The 13,054-nt window shown below is 38.8% G+C and overlaps 1 protein-coding gene across 4 annotated transcripts in view; it reads right to left on the reverse strand.

Annotated features, from left to right (window-relative positions):
* Nucleotides 1-13,054, reverse strand: part of Thada (THADA armadillo repeat containing) — a 351,130-nt gene that overhangs the window by 181,275 nt on the left and 156,801 nt on the right. For all 4 annotated transcript variants that reach the window (XM_070025487.1, XM_070025484.1, XM_070025486.1 and 1 more), the window contains 2 exons: nt 2,270-2,359; nt 442-573 (listed from right to left, as the gene is read on the reverse strand). In XM_070025487.1, coding sequence (XP_069881588.1) covers nt 442-573; nt 2,270-2,359 — 222 coding nt within the window. The remainder of the gene's footprint in view (nt 1-441; nt 574-2,269; nt 2,360-13,054) is intronic.

A 13,054-nucleotide genomic window follows, 5' to 3' on the forward strand; every position in this document is an offset into this window, starting at 1 on the left:
TGATTTTATCAAAAGGTAAGCAGAAAGGTAAAAGCTAACATAAGAGGTTACTGAAATACTTCCTAAGAATGTGTGAATGATGTTTGTAAACCTACTGATTAAGGTGCTTGATCCAAATGAAAAAGGTGATCAGAAGGTGGAAGGTGCCACCTTAAACCACTAGACAGGGAATGTATACCATGCTAGCCATGCCCAACACAGGAACAATGCAAACACCCAAGGTATGTTTTCGAAAAGCAAAACACCCTTTCTATGCTACACATGCACTAGCAGGCAAGTCTTTAAGGAAATCACTTGCACAGCAGTTCTAATGAGTTCCTATGCCCACAACATAATCAACATCTTGAAACACTGGACACCAGTGAGGAGCTATTGCTATAGGCCTCATGGCCCTATCCTCACATGATCACCCCCTAATATTTACATATAGCATGACACTACCTCATAATGGAAGGAACAAATGGTGCCATGCTGACAGCAGAAGAGCTGCCATCCATCGGGGAAGGGTAGAGTCTCTCCAACACCAAAAGTAACAGGAACATGCTGGGGTGACGATCTGGTTCTCTGGTATCACTGAAAAGAAAATTAGTGAACATCAAGATTTTAAGTTTAAGAAGGGGGATACTATCTTCACAATTTTTTCTCATTAATTATATCTATACCTAATGAGATTCTTGATCAAAAAGATAGTTTCCTTTTGTCCTATTTTCTCCATTCACTTCATACTTTTTTAATGGGCACTGTCAGGAAAATTTTCTGGCAAAACTGGGCACTGAACATTTGCACACAATCTTATTCTCAAAGCTAGTCATTTGTTTAAGTGGAGTGTGCTGTTTCAGAGTATGAAATGTGAAACTTTCAACGTCCAAATGTATTTAAGAGAGCATGAACTGGCTGTCATTTACAAGCGCTAGAAAAGCCTGTCTGCAAAAACTATGAATATGAAGAAATGGATCATAAACAAAAGTAAAATTCATTGCTATGATTTTATTTTCCTCTTATAATTTGTATACATTCACATTAAGTTCAAAAATGCTTGGAGAATACAAAAAATTCATGATCTACTGACTATAAATCTCATTCTTACATAGAGAATGTGATTGAAAGGACAATAGCAAGCTTATACACCCTGAAGAGTCTGGAAACCTTCTTAATGACTGCTCCGTGTGCCCAAGGTCAATAGCTAATTTTGTCCAGGTGGACCACACAATATCCAATCACAGGGGACTAGCATGGTCAGTTACTTGCTATAGTTTCACAAGGCCAAAATAAAAACTTGGACAAATTCAACATGTAAACATAAAGATTTTTTTTGGGGGGGGGGGTCCGGTCATGGGGCCTTAAACTCTAGGCCTGGGCGCTGTCCCTCAGCTCTTCAGCTCAAGGCTAGCGCTCTACCACTTGAGCCACAGCACCACTTCCAGCTTTTTCCTTTTTGCTTATGTGGTGCTGAGGAATCGAACCCAGGGCCTCAGGCATGCAAGGCAAGCACTCTACCACTGAGCCACCTTCCCAGCCCCATAAAGATTTTTTTAAAATAAGAGGAAGAAACTAATCTCATAGAAGAAATCACCAAGCCAGGTGCCAGTGGCTACTCAGGAGGCTGAGATCTGAGGATCGTGGTTCAAAGCCAGCCCAGGCAAGAAAGTCCGTGAACTCTCATTTCCAATAAATCACCAGAAAACCGGGAGTGGCACTGTAGCTCAAGTGATAGAGAGCTCACCTTGAGCTGAAGAGCTGAGGGATAGCGCTCAGGCCCAGAGTTTAAGCCCCATGACCAACCAAAAAAAAAAAAAAAAAAAAATCACCATATGCTTCTCAGAAATTATTTTTATAACTCTGAAAACAGTATCAAATTTGATAACATCTAATATAAAACAATGTAAAAGTAAAAGATTTTATACAACTTTTCAGGTACATACTTAATATAGTCAGGAAACATGATATAATTATAAGAAAAAAGCATTTTGATAGGGAGTGGGGAAGGAGTGCAGTCATAATATTAAATGCACATAAATAAAATTAAGAAAACTGGGCTGGGTAGGAAGGGGAAAAATGATGAAAGAGGTGACACTTATCAAGATACACTGCATTCATAAGCTGATTTGTTGAATGGTAACTCCTTTGTACAACCACTTAAGGAAAAATATAATTAAAAAATAATCTATGTTACAGAAAGTAGTTGATTAAAAACTGTAGACTAGAAGAAAAAACTTGATTAATAAAGCCACACCCTTGACTTCTTTGTCCCACTCAATTCTCTTCTTACCAATCCACTGAATTGGCTACAGCTTCCAATTGTTTGAGAAGAAAGGGATAGAGTTCCGGGAAACGAGAGAAAAACTCTCTGCCTGTCATTCTGTAGAGAAAGAAATAAAAGATAAATTATCATCATTGCTTTATTCATTTTCTTTTCCTTCCTTCCTTCCTTCCTTCCTTTCTCTTTCTTTCTTTCTTTCTTTCTTTCTTTCTTTCTTTCTTTCTTTCTTTCTTTCTTTCTTTCTTTCTTTCTTTCTTTCTTTCTTTCTTTCTTTCTTTCTTTCTTTCTTTCTTTCTTTCTTTCTTTCTTTCTTTCATCGTTGGGCTTGAACTCTGGGCCTGGGCACAGCCCCTCAGCTCTTCAGCTCAAGGCTAGAGTTCTACCACTTGAGCCACAGCATCACTTCTGTCTTTTTTTGCTTATGTGGTGCTGAGGAATCGAACCCAGGGCTTCATGCATGCAAGGCAAGCACTCTACTACTGAGCCACCTTCCCAGCCCTGCTTTATTCTGATTTTAAAGGAAAATCGTGAGCTCAGGTCACTTATTTGGATATTTAATAAAATAAAGTTAAAAATGAAACCTGTATCTTAACACTATTTTTATTTTGGAAGTGGTCTTGATGTGTGGACTTTCATCTCCACATTTGAGATAATATGTTTACAAATATTTGATACTAAATTTTGTCAAGAAAGAGATATATTACATAACATAGATGACATGTGAAAGTTTGCTCAAATGATTTGGACTAAAAGTACAGTCAACACCTGATTGAAACTGACTCAACTTCAGTGATAAGGGCAGGTTTAGAATAAGGTTTCTTAACCTTGAGACCATGACATTTGGACCAAACAATTTTTTGCTTAGGAGGCAGCAATCCTGTTCATTGTACAACTGTTAATTGTCTCTGAGATCTCTACCCACTAAATGCCATCAGCACAACATCTCATTTTCCAATCATGATAATCAAAATGTTCCCATATATTTCTAACTGTGCAAGTAAGACAAAAATAGTCTCTGTTCTGGAGAATGATGACCAGAAGGTACGACCAGAATTTACATTTAGTATTCTGGAGGATTACCCTTTCCATCTTTATAAAACTATTCTTGAACTCTGCTGTGGTCCTAATAACAGTTCCTCAGACTGAAAAACAACAGACCAGAAAACTCCAGCTAAATATAGCATTTAGGAAAATAGTCTGCCTAACTATGAAAGAGCTACCCTGAAGTATTCCCTAAACTGCCCACGTTTATCAACTTGAGAGGTGTGCAATTAACGAAAGCCCAGAATGTCAGTTTTAAATATTTAAGCATATCGTGCACACAGCAAGATGCTCAAATCTTAAGTGCACCATTCAATCTTCAAACATAGGCACTTGGGTAATCCACACCCCAAACAAGATTCAGAAGATTCCCACAAGTTCCTTGTGCACTTTCTTGGCCAACTCCCTCACCTGCCCCAAAGCAACCACTGATTTGAATCTGAGCACCACAGTTCACTTTTGCCTGTTCTAGAATTTCAATAAAATTTAGTGATGCATTACACAACCAGCATAGAGTTTGTAACATTACCTGCATTATTAGATTTCTTTCTCTGTTTAGTAGTATACTGTCTGAATATATAATTGTTTATTCTTCTGTTAACAGACATGTTTTGACCATTGTGAATATGATTACTATAAACACTCTATACAAAGTTTCCCTGAAGACTTTCCTCTTTGTTTTAGTTATTTTTTCAAGAAGGGTCTCAAATTCTTAATGGGGTGAGCTAGGGCCATGACCCTCTTACCTATTGCTTCCTGAGTAGCTGGGGTGCTGGTTTATACATTAAGATGGAATCTCACTAACTTTTTTACACAGGTTTGCCTTGAACTATATAATCCTCCTAATCTTTACCTTTGATATAGCTGGAATTAAAGGTGTGAGTCACTGAGCTCAGCATGTAGACATTCTTTTCATTTCTCTTGGATTAATATCTCATAATAAAACTGCTCTAAGTTTACCATTTTAGGAAATGAACAGTTTCAAAACAGTGGATAAATAAGTGAAAATTCTAATGGTTCCCTATTCTCTCCAACATTTGCTGGTGTCTTGTACATTTTCACTGTGATTTTGATATTCATTTCCTTGATAACATATTTTTCACGTGTGTTAGTCACTGATGAGGCCTTTTTGTAAAGTTATCTAATCATAATTTTTGTCCTATTTTTAAAAAGGTTGCTTCTGTCCTTTGTTGTCTATAGCCACACATATCCTTCCATACAAACTTTCTCTTACTCTGTAGTTTGTCAACTGATTTTCTTAATGTTTCTTTAATGGGCAGAAAGTTTTTGATACAGTCCAATAATTTTTTTTTTCAGTTTGTGATTCATAGTTTCTACGGCCTAAGAAATTCCTACCTACTTCAAAATAACAAAGGTTTTTTTTTTTAATGTGAAAGACTTGATATTTCAGATCATATAAAAAGAAATGTAGTGATTCATTATTCACATAGATGAAATTAAAATTGCATCTTACCTACCAACTATATATAAAATTAAATTCCATTGACTCCAATACCTAAAATGTCATAAAGAAGAGCTGGGTGCTAGTAATTCATACCTGTAATCCTAGCTACTCAGGAAGCTAAGATCTGAGGCTCATGGTTGAAAGCCAGTCCAGGTAGGAAAGTCTATGAGACTCTTATCTCTAATAAACCACTACAAATTGCTGGAAGTGAACCTGTGGCTCAAATGGTAGAGCAAAAAGAATTTCAGGGATAACACCTAAGACCTGAGTTCAAGTCCCAGGATCAGCATGTATTCACACACACACACACACACACACACACACACACACACACACACACACACACACACACACACACACACACACACACACACACACACACACACACACACACACACACACACACACACAAAGTTATATAAACATATAACGTTCATGGACAATTATGAAAAGCTAAGATTCTGTCTTGACCATTCTTGACATGTTGATATTTTCCTCTTAATACCAAGCTTGGTCCAGCTGGTTCATTTTCATATATACTAGTCAAAGGGTGCTTAGATGATCCCAACTTAATCATTTACCTGAATTACCTTCCAAGACTGGCCCTAAATCCCAAGATAGCAATGACTTCTTTGAGCACAAATATGACTCTTCCTAAAGTAGTCCTGGTGGGACAGTGCGGGAAAGTTCCATGAAAACACCTTCCCTGTCTTATAACTGATCCGTCACACTAAAGATTTACCTGTTTCAATAGGGACTAAGAGTGAGGGGAAAATGTGAAGTTACAGCTACCAAAATGGGGCAGCTGATTTTGTGGTGGTAACAGGAGAATGACCTTGACACATGGGAAGGGATCACCTCAGATCCTGTGAGGTACAATGTTAATGCCCTCCCCTGCTTGAAAGTGCCCTTATAACTTTCCTCTATGTAGGAAAATATTCTGCTATGACTTTACTAAACTGCTGTGATCACAATAAGTTTAACTAACTGCTTGGTCTGTTTTTTTCCATTCAACTCTCTATGGCTTTTCTTCTTCTCCTTATTGAGACATCAAGCCAAACCAAATGTATTGGCTCTGGCTCCATCATCTGATCCTTCCACAAAAAATACCTGCAATATTTCAAAATACCACCAGTAGCTCATGTAGCCCTATAATGACTGTAATAAAGCTATGGTTGGCTATTCATAGTTACTTTCTAGAGATAAAAGTGACTCATCCTTGTATACCTTGTAATGAGTTATTCCTACTTTAAGTAGTATCCAATTAGAAAAAAACATGCTATAAAATATTTCCGTTGAATTTAAGGGAATAGTTCTAGGCCAAAACCCCTCTTGCCAGGCTACATCCTGAGGAATTTTATCATTTTTGGCTGAGAGAGTTCTTCTAGCACACCTTCTCTGACATCTCAAGAATACAGAGACATCTCAAAGAATGTCAATTTTTTTTTTATTGCTGTAACAAAATACTTGAGGCTGGGTAACTAAACAAAAAGAAGCTTTTTTAGTTTACATTTCTGTGTGAATCTGAAGGCAATGGCATTACAACTGCAGGAGTGTGTGCAGTAGGAAGAGATTACGCCAGACAGAAAGACATCAGGGGGTCAGGCTCATTTTTATTACAACTTATTCCTTCAAGAACTACCTCAGACCCTCACCCATGGAATAAGCCCTGTTTTCACTGTATTTGATATTGGTATGATTTGGGGAGGGGAAGGGAAAAAAACCAAATTGTTTAAATAGGGATACAGGTGTACTCATTGCAACAATGAGCTGTACAAGATGCTATGTCAAAAAACAAACCTTACAACTTTGCAACTTTACAACTTTGCAACTTTGACCTCCTATCATTTCTCAACCCCACATATGAATCTTCTAGGGGCATATATAAACCATACTTAAATTACAGCATTGGGGTTAAATGCCTGGTCCTTGATTTTATACTACAGGATATGCTATCCCTATAACAACAGAAGAGAGACTGAGATATCTCCTTCTTCCCACAGTGTCTCAGGAACTAAGCTTAGTTCATAGATGGTATCCAATTAACAACTGAAGGGGCTAAGGATGGAGCTCAGTGGCCCAGGGTTCTATCCCCAACACAAGGTTCTCTCTGCAAAGTCAAGCAAACCTAAAAGAGCTGACTGTTTCAAACAAACAAAGCAAACTCCAAATAAATGGGTGCTGACTGAGTGAAGCAAATAAATGACAGTCCTTAAGACAGACAAATAGAAAAGGAATTAGGACTAAGATTGCAATGAAAAGAATAATTTCACAAAGTCCACCTTTAGCTATACATAATGGCATTCAAATCACAAGAGATAATATGCAAGGGCTTGACATATTCTTAAACACCAGCAGATAAAGCTTATCTTGCTGGTTTACAAACAGTTCAATTCCAGTTCACCCAAACAAGCAAACACGCCTGTGTTACCTCCAGATATAAGAAGCCCTAAGGGTAAATTCTTTGGTGACAGGAATTTCAAGTCTGTTTATCTATGTGGTCAAAACTAGCCCAACAACTTTATAAAAACAATAGAAGGGATAACCAAAAGGAAAAGCTGTTGGGAAGAAAAAGACAACAAAAAGTTGTGAATGGGACAAAACAAGCAGACACAGGCAAAAACAAACAAGGCAGGAGAGTAACAGCAGCTTTCAACTCAAAACTAGAAGGTTCTTCAGGATGTGTTTATAACTATCTCTCTAGACAATAAGGCACAACCAAAAAGAGGCTAATTGGGGTTCAGGCACACAACTTCAAAATAACTATGCCACCCCCAAATCCTACTTCACTGACATACTCTGACCTGGTTATTATGAAAAACTACAGTTGTAAGAATGGCTCTGAAAAACCTTTATTAAACAATTTCCATCTATAAAAGAAATTATGAAATATACTTTATATTCAGCCTTATCTGGTAGGGCCCTCTTGTATGCAAATAATTGAAATGGTTTTACTTCTGTTACTGTTATGTTAGGTTAATTAATCACTCAGTCAAAGAAGTGAGAAGGGAAGTAGAAGTATTCATTTTCCCCCCCTTAAAGGCTCTTGGGTTGAGGCAGAAGCTATGTGTGGTGCTACATGTCTAGCACCACATATAAGTCATGGGGAACAGGGGTGGCTGTGAGTTCCTCAAAGCACCCCCTTTACTCACCTGCTTTAGCAGCGATTTTAGAGCCTAGCCAAGGCCTGGAATAAAGCAGGTAGGCAAAAGAGATTTTAAAAGTTTTATAAAATTTATCCTAGACCTATTTGTTTATGGGGGGAAATTAGTAAAGAATACTACAAAGACAAATGTAAAAATCACCCCAAACATGATTCCCAAATTTAGTCACCTGTCTTCTGTTTTGATATCTATCTATATACCTCTCCTCCACCTCTTCTCTTTTTGGTAAGTTCTAGGGTGTGAACACAGGATCTTGCAGTTGATAGGCACTTTACTGTGTACCTAGGCTCTGCTCTTCTTTCCTTTTTAAAAAAGAATATTGTTCTATAATCTGCTTTTTTTAATACTTAGGAATATGTCAACAGCCCAGCATAGTGGTACATGTCTCTAGTCTTAATACTTGGGAGACTCAAGCAAGGGGAGAATGAGTGAGGCCAGCCATGACTACATAATGAGTTCAAGGCTAGCCTTCAAGGAAAGACTGTTTCAAACAACAACTAAAATGGTTCCATGTCCATCTTTTTTTTTTTTAACCTTTTTTTTTTTGGGGGGGGGTCCGGTCGTGGGCCTGAACTCTGGGCCTGGGCACTGTCCCTCAGCTCTTCAGCTCAAGGCTAGTGCTCTACTACTTGAGCCACAGCGCCACTTCCGGCTTTTTTCTTTTTGCTTATGTGGTGCTGAGGAATCGAACCCAGGGCCTTAGGCATGCAAGGCAAGCGCTCTACCACCGAGCCATCTTCCCAGCCCCATGTTCATCTTTTTTTTAATTTAAATTTTATTGCAAAGGTGATGTACAAAAGGGTGATAGTTACATAAGTAATGAATACATTTCTTTGTGAAAAGTGTTACTCTCTCCCTCACTTTCTCCCACTTTTACACCTCCCGATCCTCCCCCCACTCAGTTGTTCATAAAGTTCATTTCCAACATAGTGTCTGGTGAGTATCACTTTTGAGTTCACTCTTTGTTTGGTGAGTGTCCTTCCCTTTCCCAAATCAGATAACTTATACAAGAAAAATGTACAGAAATAAAAAACAGTCACAACAGGGAATAAACCAAAGGAAAAAAAACAAAGAAAAAAAATAACTGCAACTGTCTTAATTCACTTTATGTTAGCAGCTTTGTTTGGCCATATGTGTACTTTTAGGTTTCTCCAGGGAATAACCCAGACAACAAATGAGGACTCACCCTCACAGTGGCCAAGTCTTGAGTGGAAGACAGTCCTCACGGATGTCCCTTTGTCTGTTTATCCTACATCAACCTTGATAATACTGAGGGTCTTCAATTTTGTAAAAGCTTAAGTGCTTTCACAAAAAATCATTTGAATGCTTAAATGAACATTCAAAGATGGGAGGCAGTTTAAATTTTTTTTACTTGAATCAAGTTTGAAGCTCTCTTAGAAACCTTGTCTCTGAAATCTGCCCCACATAGAAAAAGTTAAAATGCTAGAAGTACGCGCTGCAGTACGCGCTGCAGAACTTAACTTAAGCATCCTAATAGAACCAATTCTGAAATTTTAAAAAAGCATTTGGTGAAATATATTAACAAGAATAGAAAGCCTTCCCACCACCCCTGGATTTACATATGTAGAGCTCCTATTATTTTCAATCATTTTAGGAACACGGATCAACAGAATAATGAACAAAGGGATAAAAGGGAAAGCTAGCAAAAGCAAGTAAAAACATACAGACATAAATTGCATAGTAAATAGCAGCAAAGGCATACATTGTGTCCAGCTTTAAAAAAACAGGACTTATTCATAGGTCATGGAACAAGCACCATAATCATGGGTATTAGATGGAAACAAAACCTATGGGCAAAAACCTATGGGCTTTCTTTCAGTTGGCATTCCAAATGAGAATGCAATAAATTTTAAAATGGAGCTGCTCCCTAGATTCTGGTCAATAAAAACATCTCGAAGGTTAGAAATCAGCTAAAGACCTGTCACCCTGCCACAGCAATTGCTGATAAAATAGGACACTCATCTTAAGTGAAACAATATCCTTCTAACAAACCAAACCTACAAAGACGACAAAGCACACATGCATTACAGGGGATATGATCAAATGCAAACTAACAAAATAGAAACAATTCATAAGAGAAATCTGGATTTGTAATCCTACCAGGAGAACATCTCTGTTCTTGGAATCTTCTCCTCACCTCTGACACCAGGTCATATCTTTAGAGCAGTAGTAAGTGAATGAATGGATACAACTATGCATCAATTAAAAAAAATTAAAAATGGGCTGGGTACCAGTGGCTTATGCCTATAAGCCTAGCTACTCAGGAGGCTGAGATCGAAGGGTCCAGGTTCAAAACCAGTCCAAGCAAGAAAGTGTGTGAGACTCTTATCTCCAATGAATCACCAGAAAACCAGAATAGAGCTGTGGTTCAAAATGGTAGAGCGCAGGGACATTGCCCAGGCCCTGAGTTCAAGCCCCACAACTGACAAAAAAGTTGTACTGGAGGTATGGCTCAAGAAAGCCAAATGAGTGTGAAGATCTGAATTCAAGTCCCATTATTGGCAAAAGTTTTTTTAAAAAGTTAAAAGCGGGGCATACATAGTATGGCACACCTGCAATCCTAGCACTTAAGAGGCTGAAAAAGAAGGATCCTGAGTTCCAAGCCAGAATGGGCACCCATGAAACCTTGTCTTTAAAAAAAAATGGTCTGGGAAGGTGGCTCAGTGGTAGAGTGCTTGCCTTGCATGCATGAGGCCCTGAGTTCGATTCCTCAGCACCACATAAGTAAAAAGAAAAAAGCCGGAAGTGGCGCTGTGGCTCAAGTGGCAGGGCACTAGCCTTGAGCTGAAGAGCTGAGGGACAGTGCCCAGGCCCAGAGTTCAGGTCCCACGACTGGACCCCCCCCCAAAAAAAAAGCCGGGCGCCGGTGGCTCACGCCTGTAATCCTAGCTACTCAGGAGGCTGAGATCTGAGGATCACAGTTCAAAGCCAGTCCAGGCAGTAAAGTCCATGAAACTCTTATCTCCAATAAACCCCCAGAAAACCAGAAGTGGCTCAAGTGGTAGAGCACTCACCTTGCACTAAAGAGCTGAGGGGCAGTGCCCAAGCCCCGAATTCAAGCCCCAAGACTGATCAAAAAAATAAAGTCAGTGAGTAATTGGAACAAAGAAATGTCAGCAGTTTCAAAGCAAGAGTCTCACAACAAACTCATGGGCTAGGGATAGACTCAGTGGTAAAGTATCTATTGAGCATGTCTAAAGCCCAGGGTTTAATCCTCACCAGCAACAAAACAAAACTCAAAGCATTTATTATCCCAGCAATGGTTCTATGGAAGTCCTTTTTCCAATCTTCAGGCAAATCCTATATGAAAGGTATCTGCTTTAGAGACACTGAGGGCTGACTCTGATCTGCTTTCCCTGCTCATTTCTCTCTTATCCTTTGAGATTCTTGGATTTGTGGGTGCTTTTCTAACCCTTCTCTTCCAGGAGCTACTCTTTAAATAGAGAATTCCCAAATATTTATTCCCAAATAAACTGGCTATTACAATTCTACAACCAGGAGAGAAGTGAAAGGAAGGTCTTCATTCTAGAAGTGCCTTGCTATTCTCCTGGGAAGAGAATGGCCCGGGAATTAGCCTAAAAACACAGTTCCACTCATTTCACAGCAATTGTTGAGTAAAATGAATCTCTTAAACTCTTTATGTGAGCAAGTTTCCATTTGAGCAGCTTAAATGCATTTTTCCCTATCAGGAAATATTTCTTATAAAATAATTCTTGTTGAAGCTTGTTATCTCAAGTTTCAGAATTAAGTAATCTGCACTAGCTTAATGTAGCAATAATTTTCTAAGCAGCCTGTGGTAGATTATTTCTGTAGATGATCGGCTTCCCTACCTTCCTCCTTTCTTTCAAGAAGTGGGGTTACTCCCCTTCTCCTTGTCTTGTGGCCTGCTCTGATTAACAGAAGGTAGTGAAAGTTACATACCAGTTTTGATTAAAGCTTTAAGAGTCGTGGCAGTTTCTTCATTGACCCTCTTGAAGCCCTGTCTATGCTGTGCTGAAGAGATACCCCATAGAACCCCAGTCATTTATGCTTTCAATTCTAATTCCAGACAAATGAAGGTGAAGCCATCTCGGCCTTTCCAGCCCCACATTGGGTCTCAGTACATGCAGCTATCTAAGTAATTCCAGATGACAGTACAGAATGGTACAGAATAAATATCCAGCTGAACCTACTCAGCCCAAAGAGTTAAGAGGAGTAGTAATAGTGGTATTATTAGTGTGTGTGTGTATGTATGTGTGTGTGCCTGTGTGTGTGTGTGCACATGCATGCATATGCGTGAGCTAAGCCTGGAGCCAGAACTCAGGGCCTAGGTACTGTCCCTGGGCTTCTTTTGCTCAAGGCTAGTACTTTACTATTTGGGCCACCGTGTTCCTTCTGGCTTTTTCTAAGTAGTTTATTAGAGATAAGAGCCTCACAGTCCTTCCTGATGGGGCTGGCTTCAAATTGTGATCCTCAGATATCAGTTTCCTAAGTAGCTAGGATTATAAGCATGAGCCACTAGTACATTTCAATGAATTATTATTTTAAGCCACTAAATTGGGGGGGGGGGGACTTATTATGCAGCAGTATGTAATTGGAGCACAGCTATAGTACTGAAAGCATCGAGTCAGACTCTACCCCTTTACTTTTCACTTTTTCTCTTTCGAAAAAGGAAACACATATACAGGGTAACCTAGTAATTTGCCACCCACATCCAGTATACAATGTAAAGTAGGAAAGGGAGGGGAGGATTACTAGAACGAACTAAAACATGGTCTAAAAGAAATTTTCTTTAGGTTCAGAGAGACAAATAGGTTGAACGTAAAATGATGGAATAAGATATTCAAAGTAAATAACAAGTAAAAGAGACCAGGAGTAAAGACAAACACTATATGATTCTACTTATATGAGATTCCTACAGCAGTCAAGTTCATAGGAACAAAAAATAGAATAGTGGTTACCAGGGACTGAGGGTAGGGAGAGAAAATGAGCAATTATTGTTTAATGGGTATAGAGTTTCACTTTGGGGATAAGTGGTGTTCATAATGTTAAAACAATATGAAGCCAGGTGCCAGTGGCTCATGCCTATAATCCTAGCTACTCAGGAGGCTGAGATCTGAGGAT

This window comes from Dipodomys merriami, unplaced genomic scaffold (genome assembly GCF_024711535.1).
Source record: "Dipodomys merriami isolate MVZ:Mamm:240054 unplaced genomic scaffold, mDipMer1.0.p SCAF_17, whole genome shotgun sequence".
In the NCBI taxonomy this organism is placed as follows: Eukaryota; Metazoa; Chordata; class Mammalia; order Rodentia; family Heteromyidae; genus Dipodomys; species Dipodomys merriami.